Source organism: Podarcis erhardii, assembly GCF_964252035.2.
Source record: "Podarcis erhardii genome assembly, chromosome: 7".
Taxonomy (NCBI): Eukaryota; Metazoa; Chordata; class Lepidosauria; order Squamata; family Lacertidae; genus Podarcis; species Podarcis erhardii.
Genome location: NC_138511.1, coordinates 44,529,558 through 44,552,992, shown reverse-complemented (window position 1 = coordinate 44,552,992; position 23,435 = coordinate 44,529,558). Strand labels below are relative to the sequence as shown.

The 23,435-nt window shown below is 50.9% G+C and overlaps 3 protein-coding genes across 7 annotated transcripts in view; 1 reads left to right on the top strand and 2 right to left on the bottom strand.

The window, feature by feature from the left end:
• Positions 1 to 316: 316 nt before the first annotated feature.
• Positions 317 to 16,039, bottom strand: UTP4 (UTP4 small subunit processome component). Its single transcript, XM_081872392.1, has 16 exons — positions 15,771 to 16,039; positions 14,961 to 15,152; positions 13,381 to 13,465; positions 12,512 to 12,601; positions 11,487 to 11,701; positions 10,790 to 10,961; positions 8,580 to 8,671; positions 8,307 to 8,403; positions 8,059 to 8,123; positions 7,184 to 7,306; positions 6,292 to 6,451; positions 6,014 to 6,120; positions 5,675 to 5,770; positions 4,292 to 4,477; positions 2,831 to 2,938; positions 317 to 1,551 (listed from the first exon to the last, which is right to left on the bottom strand). Exons 1-16 carry the CDS (start codon positions 15,930 to 15,932, stop codon positions 1,435 to 1,437), a joined length of 2,067 nt encoding a protein of 688 aa, XP_081728518.1. The 5' UTR covers positions 15,933 to 16,039; the 3' UTR covers positions 317 to 1,434.
• CHTF8 (chromosome transmission fidelity factor 8) lies at positions 16,036 to 18,300 on the top strand. The gene is made up of 4 exons (XM_081872406.1): positions 16,036 to 16,108; positions 16,564 to 16,601; positions 16,703 to 16,820; positions 16,954 to 18,300. The coding sequence occupies exons 2-4, from the start codon at positions 16,579 to 16,581 to the stop codon at positions 17,164 to 17,166; spliced, it is 354 nt and encodes a 117-aa protein (XP_081728532.1). The 5' UTR covers positions 16,036 to 16,108; positions 16,564 to 16,578; the 3' UTR covers positions 17,167 to 18,300.
• Positions 17,634 to 23,435, bottom strand: part of HAS3 (hyaluronan synthase 3) — an 18,500-nt gene continuing 12,698 nt past the window's right edge. For all 5 annotated transcript variants that reach the window (XM_081872398.1, XM_081872399.1, XM_081872396.1 and 2 more), the window contains exon 4: positions 17,634 to 23,216. In XM_081872398.1, coding sequence (XP_081728524.1) covers positions 22,293 to 23,216 — 924 coding nt within the window. In that variant the 3' untranslated portion in view covers positions 17,634 to 22,292. The remainder of the gene's footprint in view (positions 23,217 to 23,435) is intronic.

Sequence of the window (23,435 nt, the reverse complement as noted above, 5' to 3'; positions counted from 1 at the left end):
TTATTTGAACCCCCCCCACACATATTTGTGAACGTATGGAATTGTCTTTATTTAAAATAATAATTTCTGAATTGTAATGTTCTTGTGTTAAGAGAACAAACAATTCAGTATCTAATAAGCATGGTTTGTTTTCTTCAAAATGGCCACTGGATTTAAAAACAAACAAACAGGCTCAATCTATGCAATAAATCTATACAACAATAACTACAGTGCCATGACTACAAGACTGTCATCTGACACCCAGAAAAGAACATGAAGGAAAACAGGCGAGGGAGGAAAGCTCACAGCTGGAAGAGAGACAGCACTCGAGTCAGGCCCATCTTCAGTCAGATTTATTTTGATCATTTCAATTACAGCGAAGGACACAGCAGGCTATCAGTCCAACAGCTTCACCCAGCAGCATAACGCTACTCTCTCCTCACCCCCACCCTGAAACTCAAAATATATCATTTCAGCCCTGTAGCCACTTCCTTCTCACCCCCTCAGGAATTCTGGAAACCTAGGACCATCACTGCCCCCACTTCAGGGGAAACACAGACGTCAAGGTCAGGCAAAGCACTGTTCTTCCCCACTGGCTGGACTCATGGTTTCTGCTTGATGGGGCTGAAACCAGTTTGCCTAGTCTGGGAGAGTACTAGAATTTGCTGCCACCATAGCCATTTGGAGGAGCAGAGACAGGCACATGGTAGACCGAGACTGGGGAGGACACCTGCAAGAACACTCGCTCTAATACATGCTCAGCCTGTGCAGCAGCCAAGAAATTGAGTGAAAAAAGTTAGCAAGTCCCCCATTTCAAATCTTGCCACGGCGGTGCAAGACTGGCCTCCTCTGTCTCACCTTCAGCGATACTGACCCACCTTCCAAGGGGCATTGTGTAAGGTGGTTGAAGCACTTTGAACACTCAAAAGCCCTGTACAATTGCCAAGTACTCTCTTTTATTATTAAAAAGGGACAAACAAAGGCACCGGCAGACGAGTCTCTTCCATAGCAGCCTGGCCCCTTCTGCTGACTTCCACCCATTCAGGTTCAAAGCTACTTGTGGAGTCTTTGCTGGTATCTTGGAGGTTAATCATTGACTGAGAAGAACATTCATTCCAGCCTAGATCCCAAGGTCAAAGCCAACTTCGTCAGCCTGATAACGCTGCGGAGGAAAGGAGCGAGCTCAAGGGCCCAGAGGAGGGGAGGAGGAAGGAGGCATGGGAGTTGGCCGGGTTCCCAAGACCTGCTGGTTGTCTCTCCAGTCATTCACTTGCTTTGGATCAGAAGGGAGGAGGAGGAGGAGAGGGGATGCTTTCAGCCCACCTGAGCTGTTGCTTCCCTGGACTATCGCAGTTGGGAGGGCAACACTGCCGCCTTGCAGGTTTTCGCTCTTTTCCTGCTTGACAGTCCTTGCATGGAACAGCCACAGCCATGGCAGGGCTGGGACAGGTGCCTTTACGTGCCAAACTTCTTTAGATAGACAGGCGGGGGCAGCTGCGCCTTGATGTCTGCCAGAGACCGCTCCACCACCACCAGGCAATTCTTCTCCAACAGGTCCACAAACAGCAACGGCTGCCAGGGGGAAGAAGAAAGGAGGAGTTAGAATAAGCAGAGGTTGGCAGTTGGCAACCTTTGGACAGAATGGGTTCAAGATAGGGTGTCATCTTGTGCCCAACACATGTTGCCTGTGGACATGCAAATATTTTCATGCTACAAAATATCAGCTGCCCAGATAGGCCAGCAGCAAAAGCCCTTCTCACAGCCATTCCAGGACACTTGCATCAATACCTAAAGAGAGCCCTGTTGAATCAGACCAAGGGAAGCCATCTACTCTGGCATCCTATAGCCTACAGCGGTCAATCAAATGCCTCTCAGCTTCTCTGTTGATACTCCCTGGTGTTAAGCAACAAGCTGCCTCTGAACAGGAAGGATGGTGCTTTTAGTAGCCACTGGGAGACTTCTCCCCCCTGTGTTGGAGATAGAGTCTTGCCACACTCACCCTTTTTGCCTCTGCCACCCTTGTTCAATAAATCAAAGGCAGTGGGCTTATGATGCCTGTTGTTTCCAGCATTTATTGCTCTCTCATTGTGCTCAGTGTAATGTGGGACTGACACACCCCTCCTTGTGCCGTGTGGCTACTTGGGATTTGAAAAATAGGCTGGCAGGCTTAACAGCAGCCCTGCTCCTTATGGGACACCTGGATTTTCTAGCAACAGAGGAAACAGCTCTGCGGCCTTGGCAATGAAGCTGTACTTCCCTGCCACAGATGCACCTCTCTCTGGCCCAGAGGCACCAGCTTCATTGCCAAGCCAACCAGAGCATGGCTTGGAGTAGTGATGGCCCCAACGTGCCTGGCTTTAAAAGAGAAGTAGGCAAATTCATGGAAGAGAATAAGGCTATGTTCTCCATCCACTGTCAGAGGCAATATCCTTCTGAATAATGCCTGCTGCTGGGAACCATAAGGGGAGAGGGCTGCTGTTGCACTCAGGTCCTGCTTGTGGGCTTCCCTTTGGAGCAACTAGTTGGTCGCTGTGAGAACAGGACAATGGGCTAAATTGTCTCCTTTGGTCTGGTCCAGCAGGGCTGTTTTGAGGCTCGAAGCACTCTGCTTCTGGTCAGGCCAGGGTTAGCCTTCAACCATGCCAGCACCCTGGTCAGAGCATTGCTGGTACTCCCCAAACGTTTCTCCATGGATTTGTAAAACCCACTTTCAGAGTCCTCTCAGCCAGCTCCAGACCTGATGGCAGCTCCCTGCACCCCTGAACCATGCACTGTGTTGGGGGGGGGGGGAGTGTTTCCTTTTGCCTCTCCTGGGTCCAGTGGGGTGGGGTGCAGATGCACAAAGACGAACCTGGTACTTTCTGCAGAACTTGAAGGGCCTGGAGCCACAGGGAGCAACCTTGGAGAACTGTGCATGGGACTGCTGGTCATTCAAGAAGGCAGAGTCATCAGGCTGCGACTGGAGAGAGAAAAGGCAATGTTACTGAGGGCACAGGGAAGCTGTGGTTGTCAGCTTCACAGATGTTTCAGATCATATCCCGTTTCACAAAGCTGTGGAGAACAAGCAGTGCAGCTAATTTGCCTCGGAGCTGTGTTGCACTCTCTGCCAGGACAAAAATGACCCAGCTAAGTCCCCCTGCTGGAAGCAGCCTCCAGGTCTACCTATTGTATTATGAGCTGGAGCAATCTGTAATCATCTCCAGACTCCCGGAGCCTTTCTTAGACATGTCAGCCAGCTTTGCGCCCCCACCTCCCCTCAAACTTCCATGATTGCAACCTACAGAAATCTCCCTACCAGGACAAAATGGATGTGCCATCACTGACCCAGAGGTGATGTTTGAACCTGTGATGGTCCCTTATTCTAACTGATGGTCCACCTGTCTATTATGATTGGCAGCAGCTCTCCAGGGTCTTGGGCATACAGAATCATAAAAGTTGGAAGGGAGCTCAAAAGGTCATCGTCCAACCCTCTGAGGATGCAGGAAAGCCATGCCCTTGGCATCCTTGACAGGTTTCCATCCAGCCTCTGCATAAAAACCTGTAATGAAGGAGAGCCTGCTACCTCCCTGCTGGTTCCAAACAGCTCTAACTGGGTGGTATTCAACTCATGAGTAGACATACCTAGATTAGTCATGTCCATTAACTTAGTGTACCTATGAGTAGGACTAGTGTTTAATACCACCCACTGCTAGGATGCCCTTCCTAACATTTAGCTGAAAGAACATCAACACCATATCCTTCAAGCACATTTAAACCATGTGGCTTCCCCCCTCCCCAAGAATCCTGGGAACTGTAGTTTGTGAAGATTGCTGGGAATTGCTGGTCTGCGAGCAGAAAATTAAAAATATTTGGGGGAAGCCATGTATGGTGTGGATGTGACCTAAATCCTCTTCCTTGACATTTGAACCCATTGGTTTGGTGGATCACCTACTCTGAATGGAAAATCTTCCCCACTCTACACCAGCCCTTCCCAGCGCTTTCCTCAAAGGACTTTCTCCAGGCCCCTCGCCACTTTCACCACTCTCCTCTGTCACATTCCATCTTTCTGTAGCAAATTGTGGTGTCCAAGAATGGGACACAGCGACTCCAGGTGAGGGCCGACCAAAGCAAGACCTCTCAGTACCTGCCACCTGATCCTCTTGTAATGCAAAGCACGCGCTCTGCCACTGAGCTTTTGGGCATTCCTCGCCCTGGTACCCTTGCAGACAAGTCTAGGAATGGGCTGGGTGTGACCAGTGGCTCAGACAACAGGAGGTGATGTGCACCCTTGTGTGGCAAATTGCCAATGGTCTGGGGATGGAACCTTCCTCACCATGGACCTATCCAGGATGCAGAACATGAATGTGTCATGCAGCAGAATGTGGGAGGCCTGCCGGGGGCTGAAGGCAATGTGGGTGATGGGTGTCTCCCGTTTCTGCCAATGCTTGGGCAGCCCGAGCTTCTGTATCTTCCGGCTCCAGGGGGTGTATTCTTTGTTGGTGATGCTGAACTCAAACATCTAGGAAAGAGGAAGACAAACAACAGAGGGTTGGAGCAGCAGCTCTGTTAAGCAGGGGCTCAGCCCCATAAAGCACGACATCAAGCTTCACCAGTTGGTGCCTTGCAGAGATTTTGGGGTACAACCCCCATCTGCCCCAGGCAGCATGGCCACAAGATGCTGGAGCTGCCCAGCTGTGTTGCCTTGGGCTGATGGGAACTGTAGTTTAAAACTTCTGGTTGGCAAAGGTTACCCTAGAGATGGATCATAGGGGGGGAAAAAAGTGAATCTCCCCCGCCACCCCCGGGATGCCAAATTTTGGACTTCCCTGGAACAGAAACACCCTGGCCTGTAGCTCGCCTTCAATCATAATAGCAAAGAACTGGTTTTTGTTGCAGAACTGCAAATAATATTGATCTAGACACACTTAATCAGGCTTCACACCCAGATACAGCACCAAAACTACCTTGGTCACTCTGGTGGATGATCAGAAGAGAGGCTTTCGAGGGGGCAGTCATTGAAAGGGCTTTCCCTGTAGTGGCTCCCAGGTTGTGGAATGCCCTCCCCTCTGTGCACTGCATGCTTTTAATTGATTAGTTAGGACACATCACTTGACCCAGGAGGCCTTTGGCTGAGTAGACATCTTCCCTCCTCCTGCATCGCTATGTGCTGTAGTTCTATGCTGACTTCTGTTATTTTGACATCACTGTTTTGTGGTTCTGTTTTATTGTTTGAACGGCAAGCTGCATTTGTTTTTAATTGTGAACTTAACAGAGCCTGACTGCTGGATCAGGCCAAAGGGGGCCCACCTAGTCCAGCATCCTGTTCTCACAGCAACCAAACAGCTGCCCCAAAGGGAAGCCCCCAAGCAGCACCTGCCTGTAATATTTCTCTAAGCCGCTCTGGGACCCTTTGGTGAAGGGTGGGCTACATACACAATAATAAGCAAAGAGCAAAGTAACCTCTCCAGTGGAAACAAGACATTTCACCTGCCTTGGATCCAGAACTTACACTGCTGGCGGTCCCTACACTTGTACCAGGGAAACGATTCCCAGGTTCTTCCCACCACTATCCTCCTTGTGAGCAATTGGGACTGACTGCAATAGTGGGGGCAAAACTCTTGTGCACACAAATGGAGCAAACTTCTCCCCCCCTCCCCCAGGATTCTCTGTGTGCCTAGTGAGGCTTGGGAGGTGAAGTTGGCTGTGAAGGTCTTACCTGCTGATCTGAGTGGACGATCACAACATTATTGGTCCCTGGGTGAATGGCCAAAGCAGTCACCGGGCAGTCATATGCAGGCACCGTGCAATGAGGCTGGATAAGAGAGAGAGAGACAGTGGGGTTCACCAAGGCTTCCTCCCACCCAGGTGGCCCAGGCTGCCCCCTTCCCTTCATCTGGGGCCGTATCATTGCACAGCAGGAGCCCAGAAGGCTCTCAGAACTCTCAACCACCCTCATGGTGAGGATGCAGCAAAGAGACCTGATGAACCTGCTTCACTTTTTCAGACCAAGCAGGTTCAACCTCTCACCACTGCAGGCAGGTTCTGCTTGGCTCACCTTGGCATCTTCCAAGTTGTAGATGTTGACTGCCCGATCACCACTAGCTGCAGCTAACCACTGGCCGTTGGCACTAGCCGCCAGCAGGTATGCAGCTTCTGACGTCTCTGCATGAGGAAAGTGGGTTTCAAAAGTTTTAAATGCATGTGTATGAATGTGTGTATCTACAGACATTTTTTTACCCTGGCTTCACTTTAAAATGTCACTTCAAAAGCCACTCATCTGCCCTAATCCCAGTGCTGGTAAGTATGTCCTGCTCTCCAAAAAGCCAATCTTACCTGAGCTAGGGCAGAGGATGTGCAGGTGTTTGCAGACTCCTGACTGCAAGAGCTTGAGGATGTGCACAGAACCTTGGTCCGATGCCACAAAGAGCCTGGTGGAGTCCTCAGAGAAAAGGAGGTGGTGGGCTGAGCGAATCCCCTTTGGAATCTTAGTAACCTTTGGGAAGGCAAGGGTTAAGGGTCAGTGTGGCCAGTTCTACCCTGAGGCCCCACCTCACCCTCTCCCAACCCCCTTTCCCCCAAGGAGGCTCACTTGGAAAAGTCTAGAAAAGCATTTCCTGTTCCTTCCATCAACTTATAAGAGTAAGTTACAAAATCTTAAAAGAACATAATAATTTTATCATTTAATCTGATTTTTACCTTTTTTTGGATTGCATCCGTGTAAACTGCTTAGAGACTACTGTACTTAAGCTGTATCTAAATTGCTGAAATAAAATAAATAACTAAGAGTCCTAGAGCTGGGTCAGCCCACCTAGTCCAGCCTCCTGTTCTCTCAGGGGCCAATCAGATGCCCCAAAGGGAAGAAGACCACAAGCAGGACCAAGTGCAACATTCCTTGCTCATAATCCCCAGCAATATGCCTTCAAAGGTAGACTGCCTCCAATACTTGGGGGGGGGGTGTCATGTGCACAGTCATCATAGCTAGTAGCCATTCATAGCCTTATCCTACACAGATCTGACTGATCCCCCTTTGAAACCATGCAAGTTATTGGCCATTACTACAACCTGCGGCAGCCAACTCCATCATCTACCTATGCCCTGTGTGAAGAAGTTCTTCCTTTTGTCTGTCCAGAATCTCCCAACATTCAGCTTTCCCGGATGATGCTCTAGCATGCCCCAGACCAGAACACCCAGGCCAGAGTCTCCACCCTGCAGAATTCTCACTCACCCTCTTGATAGCAATATGGTCGCTGCTGAGCTGGACCTGGTGCAGATAGAACCTGGAAGTTGTGGAGTAGGCAATCCAGGAGCCACAGGGTGAGACGCAGCTGCTGGCAATGTGCTCAGGGTCCTAGGAAGGAATCCAAATGAAGGGAGAAGCTGAGCTAGGTTCCTCCAAAAAGATACAGGGGACTAAGAGAAATGAAACGGTGGGACTTGCTACCTCTGGAGACTCAGCAAAATCAACATGTTGCAAGATTGCCTTGAGTTGGCTTGGGAACAACTACAGTTAAGAAGATGTAGGGGAACCATAGCAAGCAGAAAAGCAGAGGGGGAAGCACCAGGGTCAGCTGAACAGGCAAGAGACAGTCTCTTGTGCTTCCTGACATACGATGTTTATTTAGTTCAACGTGTTTCAGAGTTGAAACTCCTTCACCAGGAGCTGTGAATGCTTGTAAATTCCTTGATCCTTAAAGAAACAAAAACTTACTCTGTACAGTATGCCTGAACTAAAAGCAGTTTCAAACTATGATGCTGTAAGATGTTTTCTTTATTTCTGTATCCAGAAAGTCTTGTAGATTTTTTGAAGCTCTTTTCAGTTCAGGTGTCCAGAAGAAGTCTCTTTAAGGTTCAAGGCATTTGCAAGCATTTGCAGGCTCAACTCTGAAATGCATTAAGCTAAATAAACATCTTATTTCAGGGAGCACAAGAGACTGTCTCCTCTTTGTTCTAATGCTAAAAAAAAAGCCCATAGCCTGCTTTTGCACAAAAGTGTTTGTATCTGAAGTGGAGATATTTCCTGCACAATTCATGCCCACGGGGCATGCTGAGAATCTGAAGCATCCACAATCAAGAGGGGACAAGAAATCATGGCTCCCTCACCTTGGCCTTGAGCTGGAGAAGGTGTTCTGGGGGACAGGAGACAGGCAGGACTTCACCAGCCTTTCCTGGAACAAGAACCAAGAGCATCTTTACACATCAAGTCTCTCTAGGATGTCCTAATATGTGAGGGGACTGCCAAGCTTCCCAGCAGCCCAAAGCTCTTCACAGGCCCAGGTGACCAAGGAACATGTCTCCTCTAGGGGCACCTCAAACACCATCAAGGCTCTGAAAGCAAAGTTTGCTCTCACCTGCTGTGTTGGTGGCTCCAAGTCGCCAAAGCTCCAGATGTTTCGGGTATTGGAAGAGGAGGAGGCGGGCTATCCGGGCACAGGAGACAAGGCACCTCTGCAAGAGGGAAAAGAAGTGGCAGGTGAGAAGTGGGGTGGGGGAGCAGAGTTTGCATGGCTTGCCCCTGAGTCCTTCTAGTGCACAGGACCACTGCAGGAAGGAAGAAGCTATGAGAAGCCATCTGTGAGAAGAGAAGGCATTGCTAGATAGCAGGCGCCAATCCCGCTACTCACGTGAGGGAAGGTGATTCTCTGGAGGGTAGATTCATGAGACTTGGGATCCAAATTCTCCATGAATTGTCGGATCACAAGTTCCCCGTCCAGACCTAAATGAGAAGGGAAAAAGCCAGGTTGGTATAGTGGTTACAAATCCCCACTCGGCCATAAAGATCGCTGGGTAGCCTTCAGTCAGTCACTATCTTTTAGCCTAACCTACCTCACAGGGTTGTTGTGAGGATTAAATGAGGAGAACCAGATGCACCACCTTGAGCAACTTGGGAGCAAAAACTGGGATATAAATTAAATAAATAAATAAATAAATAAATGGGGATGCAAATCAGGTCAAGATGCAACAGATCACAGCACCCTCTATAGGCGGTATGTGCACACATCAGATCAGACTACTGGTTCTCCTAGACCAGTCGTTTTCAACCTTCTCAGACCAAGAACCTGCTTTTAACCCAAATATGTTTTGGGGACCAATTCCTTAATCTTTTGCCATATACAGTCATACCTCGGGATGAATACAATTCAGCTTAAATATTTTCAGGTTGCGCTCCACGGTTACCCGAAAGTAACGGAGCGTGTTACTTCCGGGTTTCACTGCTTGTACATGCACAGACACTCAAAATCAGTGGCGTAGCGTGGGTTGTCAGCACCCGGGGCAAGGCAAGTAATTTGCGCCCCCTAACCCTGGATTTGCGCCCCCTAACCCTAACCCCCAGATGTTGCGCCCGGTGCGGCCGGCCCCCACCTGCACCCCCCATGCTACGGCACTGCAACACACCCCCCCTTTATAATCTAATTCAGTTAAAGCAGAAGGAACCTTTGCCAGTTCTCCCATCGCGGGAGGGAGGCAGATTATTCTCCCCCTCCTTTTCAGGTGGGCTGTTGATTGATTGGAAATATTGCTCCCTCGCCCCCTTTGAGGGTTTCAAAGTCCATCAAAGGGCGGCTTACAGGCATCGGGCCATTAAAAACTGAGAGCGGAGGGTGGGCTAGGAGCCTTGGATTTTTATAGTACTAAAATCAGCCTCGCCCTTTGGGCATTGGGGAGGCTTCGCCTGCAGTCTCCAGATTCGGGCCCCCTTGAAGGAGCCCCCGGCTGCCCATTGGCTCTCTCGCGCAGTCCCGGCGGGCGGGCGCTCTGCACATGCTCGCAGAGCCACTTTCTCAGCTGCGCGGGGCTTCCTTCCCTGGATCTGGTTTTCGTTGGAGGAGCGAGGCCGCGGCACCCGCGAGCATGTACAGAGGGCCGCGGAGAGCGCGGGTGGCCTTTCCCCTGCGCGACTCCGCCTCCGCCCGGGGTGGCTCCCCGTCCTGGGTCCCTCCCCCGATGGCCGGGAGGAGGCGGGCAGGTGCACTCGGCCGTGCCTGGCTCGGAGGACCAGCCTCCCTCGACGGGGCTCTCGCGGGGAGGAAGGAGCGCGGCGCCGGCGCTGTCACCGACTGGACGGCCGGCCGGGATCGCCCAGGGGGAATCGGCGCTCTGCACGTGCTCCGGGGCCGGCTGGCCGCTGCGGAGAAACTTCACGCACCGCTTTCTGAAGTACGGGCGACGCAGCCTCCGCGAAGGGCTCGGCGCCGTCGGAAGAGCCCTGCGCAGCCCGAAGCTTGCTGCACTGTCCCTCCCCCAGATAGTCCCTCCCTCACTCTCTCTCCGCTCCGCACAGTGGGCGGCGACCCGGCAGCTCGGATTCGCAGAGCCAGCACTGTGAGAGAGAGAGAGTGAGCCAGGTAGGGGCAGAGAGCTGCGAGTGCGCCCCCCAAAATGTTGCGCCCGGTGCGGCTGGCACCCCCTGCACCCCCCACGCTACGCCACTGCTCAAAATGACGTCACGTGCATGCACGGTGAAACGCGACCCACGCACGCGCACGCGCATCTTACGTTCGCTTCAGGATGTGAACGGGGCTCCAGAATGGATCCTGTTCGCATCCAGAGGTACCACTGTATTTGCATAGTGGAAGTGCTCGTGTTGTGACCCACCTTGGATCAGACAGTGACCCATTAGTTGAAGACCAGTGACTTGGACCAATGTTGTCTACTTTGACTTGGTCTCAGGAGGAAGAGGGAGGCCTTTCCCATCACCTCCTACCTATGTGGTCCTTTTTAAATGGGCATCTGGGGATGGAACCCATGAACTTCTGTATGCAAAGCAGGTACTTTACCACAAAGCAATCAAACACACACACACACACACACACACGATTGCAGTGAACTCTACCTCCAGAGATGAATGTTGTTGCAAGATGTGCTACTGTCCGCACATCATGGGTGTGGTGCTTAAAGGGCCTTGTTCGCACCCACTGGAGCTCAGCACTGTCTAGCTTAACCGGTAGCAGCTGGAACTGATATACCATCCCCTCCGAAGTGCCAACCAAAATACTGTCTTCTGCCTGTGGAAAAAGTTGGGCAAGCTAAAGGTTTGCAGGGAGGAAGTATTAATGGCAGAGAACAGGTCGATGCAGAACCTCATGCAATGAAAATAAGTGAACTGAAGCACACTGAAGTCACAAAACACAGACCAAGGGCTGCCATGTTGGCTCAGACCATAGATCCATCAAGCTCAGCCTCCTGGCCACCAACACTGGTCAGCTGGATGTCCCAGTCAAGCTCAGATTCAGCACAGAACAATGTCATTTCCCTGAATGGCCACATATACACACTCAGGTTTTTAGAGGCTCTGGATAACACACAAAGTGCTTTTATCTGCCACAAAGTCTTGATTTAAATGAATTTCTGATAGCTAGCATCATATCATCACAGGGCCAAGAGTTCAAGAGCAACCTACGCCAACCTGGGATCCTCCAGATCTGGTGGACTACGGCTCCCATCAGCGCCACAGTTGGCAAAGGCTGCTTGGGAACGCTGCCACCCTCCCCCGCCCCCCAGTGCTGCTCTGGCTTTAACATGCAACTTACCTCAGACCCAGCCAGGCAAAGCACGGCTGACTTGCTGACAGGGTGGCTCCACAGCAGCGTCCCCATCTCCGAGTCCCAGAACTGCACCTTCCCAGCAGAGTCCGCGCTGACAATTGTGCCATCCGAAAGGAAGAGTATGTCCCACACTACCACAGGCAACCGCTTGCGGGACCCTTTGAAGCACCGGTCCACGAGGATCCGCTGGACAGCATGGCCTGCAAAGGAGGCACCAGGCTCACTCAGGGTCTGCTTAGCCTCAGCTGCCAACAGTCACCCCAAACCAAGCAGGCCTTTACAAGGCCTTAAGGAAAGCCCCTTTGCTCAAATGCTTACAGGCACTATGGTGAGGGTCACCAACATGGCACCAGTGGGTGCACCTCTGCCTACCCAGGGTTCCTCCTCCTGCTGAAATGAGGACTGAAAGAAGCACCCTGTTGTAGCCAACAGAAGAGGTGTGAGGAAACTCTGGCCCTCCAGATGTTGCTGAAGTATAACTCCCATCACCCCCGGCAACTGGCCATGCTAGCTGGGGCTGATGGGAGTTGTAGCTCAGCCACATCTGGGAGGCTAAAGGTTCCCCACACCTGCAACAGAATATGCTACAGCATGTATATGATGCCTGCAATAGTTTCTGCAGTATGCAAATATGCCCACAGGCCCCAAAAGGCTGGCAAACCCTGCTCTCCAGGCAGAGCAGAGGCTCTTACCCATAATGGGCCATCAAAGTGGAGGTGCCAGGAATTGAACCTAACATCTTTGGATTGCAAAACATGTGCTCTTTCACTGAATTATGGGTCCCTCTCTAATGGAAGGGAGTTCACCAGCTTTGGGCAAGGCAGCCAGTATTGCCCTCCCCTGCCACTGAACCTGGGTGTATGGTAGGGACACAGTCAAGAGGGTGCAGTCCTTGATTCTCAATGGCCACCACAGACCAGAATCATGAAGGTGAAGCTTGTTTGGACGAGCTGATGACACACACCATATTCCTGGTCCCAGCATAAAACATGCCTAACTCCAGAACTTACCTGATTTGACATCAAAGACACGGATGATGTTAGTGGAGCCAGCTACGATTTTGGTCCCTGATGGATGCCAGGAAAGGGACAGGGTGCGTCCTGTAAGGTAAGGTGGGGTAGAAGAGGAGAGTCTCAGTTATAAGACGTACCAAGACTCAAACTCATTTTGGGGGTGGGGGCACTAGGTGAGGCTCAGAGGAACATGCAAATACAAGAAGCTGCCTTATACCAAACCAGACCACTGGTCTTTATAGGTCCTTGCTATACAAAATGACAGGCAGAGGCTCTCCAAGATTTCAGACATTCCCAACCCTTCCTGGGGATGCCAGGGGCTGAACTTGGGACCCTGTGCATTCAAAGCATGTGCTCTACCACTGAGCCAAGTGCTCTCCTTGCATCCTGAAGGGGCTTTCCTCTGCAAGCAACAAGAAATCAGGCTCCCTACCCCTCCTGCAAGGGATGTGGGTGGCACTGTGGGTTAAACCACAGAGACCCACAGAGACTAGGACTTGTCGATCAGAAGGTTGGCAGTTTGAATCCCCACAACGGGGTGAGCTCCCGTTGCTTGGTCCCTGCTCCTGCCAACCTAGCAGTTTGAAAGCATGTCAATAGGTACCGCTCCGGCGGGAAGGTAAACGGCGTTTCCATGTGCTGCTCTGGTTCTCCAGAAGTGGCTTAGTCCTGCTGGCCACATGACCCAGTAGCTGTATACCAGCTCCCTCGGCCAGTAAAGTGAGATGAGCACCTCAACCCCAGAGTCAGTCACGACTGGACAGAATGGTCAGGAGTCCCTTTACCTTTACCCCTCCTGCACATGGACTCAGAGCTCATCCTGTTGGTCATCATGACCCCCACATGCACCCCCACCCACAACCAACCTTTCTGTCGGTCCAGCTGCCTCTCAAACTCGATTCTATCTGGTAAGATGTTGAAGAGCTTAATGGTTCCATCATCACAGCCAAGCTGCAAGAACAAGAGAGAGGGTCAGTAGCCTGTTCAGAATCCTGTCTGGTAGACAGCCAAGAGTCCAGGGCTTTGCCCAATAATTTGAGCTCTGACTGACCAAACTACGACACAAACACAGAAACAGAGGCCAAGCTGGTGCTGGAGAAGCACCTTACTACTCACAAGGAAAGAATTTAAGCCTCAGGAAGCAGGACATTGAGTGGAGAAGAGAATGAAATGCAGAAAATTGAAGAGCTGGAGGGAGCTTTATAAGCTGTTTAATCCAAACCCCTGATTGATGTTGGAAATCCAGAGAGCAGGAGCATCCCCTAGAGAGAGATGGCTGTCTAGCCCCTGTTGGAAGACACCCGAGACAAGGGAGTGCCCACCCCTGCAGGTAATTGATCCAATTGTCAAACTGCACTAACTGTCAATAAGCTTCTCCTAATGTGCATGTGAAATAAACCCTCCTGTCAAAGTGTATATACCAAAATTACTAGTTATTACAGATATCAAATGATTTATAGTAAAGTGCATTGCTTAGATTGGTGACCAAAAGTAAAAGGTATTTTGTATTAATAACAATTAGAATTTATAGGAATTTATAGGAAAGGGAGGCAGGGGAGGTGAAAATTAAAATATGTACTTAATGCACACCAGACTGTGCTGTTAATCAGTTGTACCATATGCCTCATTATTTGTGTAATCAATAAAGTCATACCATACTGATAAAAAATTGTTGTGCTTCTTTTGGCCTCTTGCTACTTCAATTTTTTTTGTCAATTTTTCCAATAATGCTGTTTGTTAAATTGCATTATACCATTGGTCCATAGTTAATAATTGCAATGATTTTCATGTCCTGGCAATAGTTGTTCTTGCAGCAGTTAATGGATGTGCTATGAGTTCTTTGTTTCTAATTTGCAAAATATTGTGACTATACAAGCTAACAAACTAAGTACACCCAGTCCTGGGGTGATGTGGACTGTCTGCCTTGCAATAAAATATATTTATTTAAACACATTTCCCCAGAATTCCCCCCCCCAGTATTCCATTCTATTAAAATCATTTGGGGTTTTATCACTGCCTTCTGAGAAGCTGGCTAGCTTTCTGGTTTTGCATCACCTATAGATGTCGTAAAATATTCCTTATTGAAATATACAAAAATAAAATAAAATTGTCCAGTAGCATTTTAGAGACCAGCTAAGTTTGTCCTTGGTATAAGTTTTCGTGTGTATGCATACTTCTTCAGATACACTTCTTCAGATACTTCAGATGCACATGAAAGCTTATACCAAGAACAAACTTAGTTGGTCTCTAAAGTGCTACTGGACATTTTTTTTTAAATATATTTTGACTGTGTCAGACCAACACGGCTACTTACCTGAATCTACACCGCTTATTGTTCTAAATCATGAAGTGCTATTCCCTCCTCTAAGGGATGTTCTCTTGCTAGCACAAGACTTCATTACCACATTTTCAAGCTGCCCCTCTCTGGGATACTAGGGGCACCTACCGCCAATTGAGTCCCAGTTGGATCAGCCACCATGCTCCAGATAGGACCTCCAAAAGCATCCAACGAATATTTGACATTCTGCTTCTCCAAGTTGTATTCAACAATTTCCCCACTGAGACCTGCACCAAAGAGCCGGTCTCCTGCTGTCCAGCAGAGCGCCTCTGGGATCCTCGTATCGTGGCCAGCAATGATCTGGAGAGATAAGTCATAGGTAAGGGGAAGGTGAAGGGCCCCTAAACCAAGAGGCAATCCTGAACAGTTTTCTGGTTTAAGGAAAGGTTTCTCTCGTAGGCTTTGGGTGTCAATAGCCTCCTTTTAACACACATACACAAACTTTAGCTGGGAGGAATCACACACAGGATGAACCTGTGCTGGGCTCAGACTGGAGAACTTTGCAGGCAGAAACCCCAAACACTGATATACCTCCTGATTACAGAAGTAAAGTACAGAGAGGCTTGGTGAGTCAGTGTGCCACCCAACCTCGTGCCCCAAAGAATGCCCAGCAAATAGCTGTTTAGCCAGGGCATCCCCCAGGGAAACAATTCTTTGGGGCTCCAATTCCCAGCCTCAGTGGAGCCATAGGGCTGTCTGTCACTGTGAGCTCAGCTGTGTCTGGATAAGCTAGTATTACTTCACGGAGGAGAGAACTAGCTTGTGGAATTCAAGGCCACAAGATCTGGGGTCAGACAATGGCTAAGATGCCATTAAAAGCTCACAGAGGTGGAGACCTGTCAAATGGGTGCCAGGTGGAGCCCTCATGTGCACGGGCAGTCTACCCCTGAGTGCCAACCACTGGGGAGCCAGAGTCACCTTCTCCTGGAACATGTTGGCCTGCAGGTCGTAGATCTCGAGGGAGCCGTCGAGGCGGCCCACGGCCAAGCGGTGGTGAGAAGGGCGGGACGCAGCCACGCACCGGATCCCGGACGGCACAAAGGCGAAGAGCCGTGCGCGGTGCACCTCGAACTCATCCATGGCAGGCAGGGAATAGCACCGGTCGAGCGTCCGGAGAGCGCGGAGGCAGAGCGAAGCGAGCCCGGTTTCCACGTGCGCGCCGCCCCTCTAAGCCCGGAAGCGGAAGTCATCTAGGGGCGAGGGGAGGGACTTCCGGGGCTTCGGCGAGGCGGGAGGTTCGGGAGATTCTGAGTGAGGTGCGTGGCGGAGCTGAAGAGAGAAAGAAACGCGGCGAGCGCGCTCTTCAGCACGTGCAGAGTGCCGCTCCATCAGAGGCGCCGGGGCGCGGAGTTTCTGGATCCCCCGGCGCCCAGGGATGAGGGTGACTCTCAGCGCGTGCAGAGTTCCTGTCCTTGGAACAAGCACAGGGAAGCGGCTCGCCCTATTTGCTGGATGCTGCGGCTGCGTCAGTTTGCTCGCCTGAGGCTACCGGACTGGCCACCGCCCTCAGCATCGCAGGCCTGGAAGAGGGGAGCCCGCGGGCGGGTCTTCGTAGGAAAGGGGGATCTCCGCCCGAGATTGGCACTGCTGGGGGGTGGGGGACTGCCCCTTAGCTGCCTCTGGGCCGGGAGCCCCGCTGGAGTGAACGAGGGGGAATCTGGGTCTTGCCCGTTCTCACCCTGCTTTCAAACCCCTGTTCTCCTTGTTGCAGAGGAACCGTGGGACGATGGTGCAACTGGTCGTGTCCCGGTGAGTAAGCACTGGCTTCTAGCGGTGTTGGTCGGGAATGATCTCTTTGCTACACTTCGTGACCTATAATAGCTCTTCCCTTCCTCGTCTTTTCCTTGCAGGGATGGGGTTGGAGGTCTAGCGGAGTGGGTGCTGATGGAGCTCCAAGGCGAGCTGGAATCGCGATCTGGGGCTGGCCTAGCAGGGAGGCTCTTGGGGGACCTGCATTACACCAAAGAGGTGAGGGACTAGCCAGGTGCTTGCGGATGTGGGGGGAGTTCTTGGTTGAGGCTGGCTTCCTTCCATACTACTCTCTCTGCAAGGCTTGAGTGCCCCCACTGTCTTATCTCTCTCTCTCTCTCTCTCTCTCTAGGGAGTCCCTGTGCTCATTGTGGGGCACCACATCCTGTATGGTAAAGTTGTGCATCTAGAGAAGCCCTTTGCCGTCCTGACCAAGCAAGCGGTGGCTGGGGGTGAGTCGAGCTTGGGACCAGGCCACTACTCAGTCACTGCCCTCATAAAGAAGAAGCTGCTCTTCAAAACCCGCCCCAAGCCCATCATCACCAATGTGGCCAAGAAAGCGTGAGGATGCTACAGCCCACCTCCAAGCACACTGGTGCCTCGTTCGCATGGAGGAAGGTCTGCCTACTTCCTTGCTGAGTGCTGGGGACTGTGCCGAACGGGACAAATCCTTTCCGCTTAGCCAGCTTGTTGGAACTCAGTGCCTTTTGTTCTGGGTTATGCAGTCTGTTATGTGAACCCAGCCCTTGGGAGAACTGCCTTATCTCAGATGCCAGCCTCTGTGGGACTAAAGCCAGTGTCTGGGAGAATCCAGCATCCATGCCCAGTGTGTTCAGATAGCCAGTGCTTTCCCCAAGAGCAGCTCAGCTGTGGGATTCAACCCGGTGTCTTTGCTAAGGTGCTGAGCCCCTTGCCCCAAAATCCAGAGACCACTGAACAAATAAAAGTTATTGGGGCACCTGAGTAATAGTAGCCAGATCTTCATCCCAGGGATGGAGGACTCTGCTCTGGGTTTCTGCTTAGATCCTCTCCCAAGGGCTGGTGACCTCTGCCAATCTGATGTCCTCTGGACTAACACTCCCACCAGTTCCAGTCAGCACTGATGACTCTCTACAGTTATCTCCTGCAGATACTCAAGCCTCCTTATGGTCCCTGCTGGTCACTAGGTTCTTGATTCCATTCTTCAAGGAGCTCAGCATTCTTGGAGACCATAGCATTGTGCTTTTTGCCTCTTGGGTTGGCGGGGGGGGGGGGCTCAGCTGTTGCTAAAGTGCCTTTTGAGAAATGGGGTTCTCTTTTTCAGACACTGAGATGATTAGGTTCTGATCTGCCTTTATTTTCTGTCTCTAGGACATTTTGGGGGAGGGGGTGACTATTGAATTCCAATTCTTTGGGGAGGTCTTGTTGGCAAATAGGAAATCAGAATGGCTGAAAGGGAAATCAGGCTGAAATTTCCTGCAGATTTCAGCTAGCTTAGACCTGGTTCTTTGCCCCTGCCAGTGTCTTCCTCCCACCCCACTCAAATTGTGTGCACATTGGTGAAGGGAGGGGATGGGCAGAAAAAGTCCCAAATAAACTCTAGACCATCTTGTTTGCAAGGTATTTTTTATTGTAACAAATGCATCATAGTAAAAAAAACCAAACAACCTTTATAAAAAATATGAAAATGCAGGTAAAAAATAAATAAGTTTACAAATAACTTTAAGCAATCAACTAGTGTTTGTTACCAAAGAGTACAAAAAATTCTACAAATTTCATTTTAAATAAGAGAAACCCAAACGGAGTAACATAGAAAAAGGGATGCAGCCCAGAGCAGGGAATTGAGGGGGAGCAAAGCCTGGCACCCTACCCACCCATCCCTCCACTCTCATGCCTGGGACCAGCGCAGGCCGCAGAGAACAGCACGGGCAGAAAGCAGCATTTCCAGACATTCGCAATTAGGAAGGATGCACAGCTGGAAAGAGGGACTTGAGGAAGCTCTCCATCTTTTGCCACAGTGTTTCTTGGGAGAAGCCTTTAAAGGCTGTCAGATGCTCATGCACTCTCAACGCTGATCAGCCCTGTCCATACAACAGTTTCATTTGGCAGCTCTTTGCAGAGAGGCATCTGCCTTAGGCAGGTTACAGAGCAAGCAGTTACTGTTTCACATGGCTCCCCCCAACAGGACAGCCTTTTGAAAGGCAGGCTCTAGTGTGGGCTGCAAGCCCTCCTAGCCTGCAAAGCAGCTATTCTTTCTTGCCAGAGAGTACCATACATTCCCCCAGCCACCCAAAGAATTGCTTAGAACCATTCTTTTTCAAGCTGGTTGGGGCCCCTGGGAAACAGCTAGGCAAACAGCCCTTAGGGTGTGAGGTTATGCTGAATCCAGAGCAAGCGGGGCGGGAACCAGCCCTTTCTGGTGGCAGTAGTGGAAGGAGACATCTATCCCAGCTTCGTTTATGCAGTCACTCCCCAGCATAGGAAAGTTCTTCACTAGTCTGTGCCTAGATAAAGGGCGCTTGCAGCCCAAGAGCCATTATTGCTTTCTTAGATGGCAGTGCAGACTCCATCTGCCTTCCAGAGGTGGCAGGACAGAATCGGCACTGATGCCACTTTAGTCTTCCTCCCAGCCACATGGGCCCATGGGAGTAGCAAGCTGCCCTTTGCCCACTGCTTCCCTGTCTCATATTAGGGGCTTGTTTTTCTTGTTCCTGTCAATTCACATGAAGCAACATGGCAGGAGAGGCAGGAATTTCCAGGTTCAACCTCAGATAGCATTCAGGGGATGGGCAGCATTGTGTGGGATGGGCAGAAAGAAAGCAGCAGAGAGAGAACTTGGAATTGGGGCAGTGGAACCCCTAGTAGCAGCAGCAGCAGCAGCAGCAGCAGGAGGATGAAATCAGACTCAGCTTACTGGCCTGAGGCAGAAAGGAGTATAGGAAGATGGGCACTGGTAAGGCTCCTGAACAGCACCAATGCCAAAAGATAGATCAGGTGCCCTCTGTTCCTAGGAGGTGGCATGGTCATAGCACAGAACATTATTTTGGTACAGAAGTCTCTTGTAGAATCCTGAGAAGTTGCTTGGTTTTGTAAAAATCAGGTATCTAGCCTCATTGCTGATGGGCAAGTTTGTATTTGGAAAAACAAAAATCCAATGCACTAAAAGACTGTGTGCCCACCTCCCTCATACCCCCCCCCCAAAGCATATCTGGAGCAAAAGCATCCAAGTTACTTTTGCATCCCAGGGATTATTCAGCTCCCTTACATAGCAAGGAAAACAAAAGTTGTCGGAGCCTGTCCAGTGTGTATATGTGTGGCGCGCACACACACATATATACACAACACCCTCTTTTAGTTTGGAGGTGAAAGGTAATAATAAATATACATCTGCTCTAATCAGAAAGTTTCTTCACTCTGCTCCTTGTCGACCAATTGGATTCACAGTGCCTGTGGGGACCGGGAAGTTGTGTGGCCAATGTCAGCCAGTCTCCAGCATACAGGGCCTTCTAGTGCTTCTCTTGAGAAGCAAGAAAGAGCCAACTTTGGAATACTGCTGCTCTAAGCAAATTCAGCAGCAACCTGTTTTAATTTTTTGCAAGCAAACAAATTTTTGTAAATCAAGGTCCACACAAATATGTCTAAACATAAATGTGCCTGCCTTATTTGGCATCTGTTTTATAACTGTTGAATTTAGAACCCCCTTTTTTCAAGAAGCAGAGTGGAGGCCAAAGGAACAATACAAGTAAGCTACTAAAGAAGCATTCCTACTCAAAACACCTCTGAGGTGCTTTGCAAATATTGCTTATACATTTTCAGAACTTTTTGTAAAAATACGATTTGTAGAAACTTGGTTTGTTTTCTTTTGGCCATAAAAAGGAGGGAATCTGAGATTTTTCAGACCTCCACATTCTGCACGAATGGAATTGCAGAAAATCTGTGCCTTTGCCTATGCTGGATTTACTACAGCAAGTGCCTAAGCACTTTGTTCCCATGCTGACCTGCTAGCTTAGGAACAGGCAAGGAACAACTGGTGAGCACTTCCATCTCAGCAATGTGAGTTTGGCATAAAAGCTGCCCAGAGCTTGTTGCCAGCTGAAGCTGGGAGCCCCGCTTCCCTTTCAACACAGGCACCTTCTTGCCAGAGACTGGAAGGAGTTTTAAGGGCTGGGCAGAGATGCAGATTGTGAACCAAGAAATGGCTTTTAGACTGGGTGGCAGTGGCCTCCCAAAAGCAGCACCACTGTCCTCAGTTTCTCCCCCTTCTCTGAGTTGGAAGTGTAACGTGGCCATGTTGGCAAAGCACCGGGGGGGAGGAAGTCTGTAGGAGAAGCACCAGAAAGTTAGGAGGCCCAGGCTAAGCAGAGGCCAAGAGAGAGAGGCTGGTCCAAAGGAAGATCTCCAGACAGGCAGCTCTGTTCACAGCATTAAAGTATCTTAACACCCCTACCCAAGCATAACAAAATATGGTCTAGAACACTGGTCTTCAACTGGTGGGTCATGGCCTGCTCTAAGATTGGTCGGGCACTACCCCCATGCAAATATTGTGGAAGGCTAAGCAACAGATCTCTACATGCATGCTTTGGTTAAAAGTGGGACCTGGGACTGAAAAGGTCCAAAAAGGTTGAAGATACCTGGTCTACAGCAGACTTCCCCAAGCAGATGTTGTTGGACTCCCAGCTCATACCAGCTCCAGCCAGCAATGTCAGGGATGACAGGAGTTGGAGTTCAATAACTGGTCAGGGAACTGGGAGTCCCTACAGCATCTGTATGGCCACTTGCATGATCCGTAGTCCTGGACTAAAGAGGGAGGTAGCAATAGGTGGTCCACCCTCTAAAACTCCAGAAGGAGCTGAAGACATTTGACCAATCCAGTTTGCAACCTGTTTTATCAAATTCACAGTAGCTGTGGCTCATGCTGTATTGGGCCAATCAGGGAGCTTTCAAGTATTTTGTGTTTGTTTAGAAATGGACAGCCTAGTCATGTGATGTATTCTTTGGGCAACAGCATGTTCCCGCCCAAACATGGTTTTTTCTACTGCCAGCCTTTCCTTCTCAGTAAATTTCCCTCCAGTCCTGCAGCTGCAGTGATTACAGGCAGAAGGGAGCCCCTCTTGGAAGGAGCACATGTTCTGCCCTGTCACCCCACCTCCTGTGGGGCCTCTGCCTAGAAAGCAACCCCTTGACGTCAGTGGCTCAAGTCCCACTTGCTTCTCCCATGAACAGAGAATAACCCTCACAAACTCCTTAAAGCTCTTCCTAGGGAAGATCAAAAACCTATTGATGGTCTCTTCGCTGGGCACAGAAGGGCCCCTTCTTTAATAGATCTCTACGAGGAGATTATTATTGCTCCCTGTAAAAACTGCACCCCCATCGTCCCTGCCACATTGGTGCTATTCTGGGGAGAGGCAGTGTCATTTGCATAGAATGACAGGGACACCTGGTGGTGGAAACTTTTCCCAGGAGCTGTTGAGCTTTCTGCAGGGGCAGGATCCGGAAGCCCACCGAGCAGGATCCGTTCTGTGAGGCTCCGGCTTCCTTCCCCAGTGATGCACTCCTGAATCTGCCAATTTGCTTCCGGGATGGACATTTCAAAACTGGATCAGGTCCTGAGCAGGGTGGGGGGCCAGCCCTCCTGAAGCCCCACAACTATGTGGGGAAACGCTGCCAGTCCTTTGCCATTATTGCACTCCCCGCCCCCCGCCCTCATCCTCATCACACCTCCGCAAACGCCAAGCTGTACTCCTCCTGGGGCTTGCTGCAGCGCCGGGCCACGATTGCCAGGTAAAGGGTGAGCAGCGCCACCCAGTAGCAGGCATAGAGGATGGCTCCCGAGATGAGGAAGACCAGTTCCGTGTCTGTGAAGAGGTCCTGGTAGTAGGCAGTGTAGGCCAGCCCCCCCAGCAGCACTGCCACCCAGACGGAGACTGGGATGAGGCCGATGAAGTTGACCACGATGGTCTTGCGGCCGGAGGTGCCCCAGCCGGACTTGGTGATGGTGGCGATGGCGAACATCTTGGCCGGCAGGAGGCTGGACATGTACAGCAGGGAGTAGAGGGACATGAAGATCATCTCGACGTTGCCGCGCAGGAAGCAGGCGTAGGTGGCCTTGATTACGCCCACCAGCTGCACCGTCAGAAGGAAGAGGAGGATGTTCCAGATGCGCCCACGGTAGAAGAGCTGGATGACGGTGGCGATGAGGAAGAAGGGGAAGAAGCCCGTCACCACCGACTCGTAGGTCATCCACAGGTGATGCTTGTGGAACCAGAGGGCGTTGTAGAGCCACTCCCGGAAGTAGGACTTGCTCCAGCGCGTCTGCTGGTTGAGCCAGCGGAGGTACCTGGTGGGCGTCTCGGTCAGGCACTTGGAGCGGGCCGTGTACTTAGTCCGGTAGCCCAGGCTCAGGACCCGGTTGGTGAGGTGGCGGTCATCCCCGAAGCTGCACTTGCTGCCCAGGAATGTCTGGTTGTACCAGTCCTCCAGGAACTGCTGCAGCAGGGCGTTGCGGTACATGCCCAAGGGGCCGCTGATGCACTGGACACAGCCAAAGTAGGACTGGCAGGCCCGCTCCACGTTGAAGGCCATCCAGTAGCGCACACTGCTCAGGAAGGAGATCCACGAGTCGTACTTGTTCAGGATCTGGGGGAAAGAGGCAACACTGCATCATGGGCCCTCCACAACCCTCCCGCCAATGGACAGGTTGACTCCTGTACCAGTTTTCTTTACCCACAGATGCGTATCAAGCTGACCTGTGGCTGACCCCAATTATTGAGGGACAGAAGGCCTCCTCTTCCAGCTGTTTTGGACTACTACTTCCATGCACCCCATCCAGCAAGCTGCAGGACACTGAGCCTGATG

Excerpts from the sequence above, each read along its gene's own strand:
- CHTF8 (XM_081872406.1), top strand. The coding sequence starts at position 16,579 with ATGGTGCAACTGGTCGTGTCCCG. Across the intron at positions 16,602-16,702 it reads GTGCAACTGGTCGTGTCCCG|GGATGGGGTTGGAGGTCTAG; the intron begins GTGAGTAAGCAC and ends TTTTCCTTGCAG. Across the intron at positions 16,821-16,953 it reads ACCTGCATTACACCAAAGAG|GGAGTCCCTGTGCTCATTGT; the intron begins GTGAGGGACTAG and ends CTCTCTCTCTAG.
- UTP4 (XM_081872392.1), bottom strand. The coding sequence starts at position 15,932 with ATGGATGAGTTCGAGGTGCACCGCGCACGGCTCTTCGCCTTTGTGCCG. Across the intron at positions 15,153-15,770 it reads CCAACATGTTCCAGGAGAAG|ATCATTGCTGGCCACGATAC; the intron begins GTGACTCTGGCT and ends TTATCTCTCCAG. Across the intron at positions 13,466-14,960 it reads CAACTGGGACTCAATTGGCG|CTTGGCTGTGATGATGGAAC; the intron begins GTAGGTGCCCCT and ends TTGTTCTTGCAG.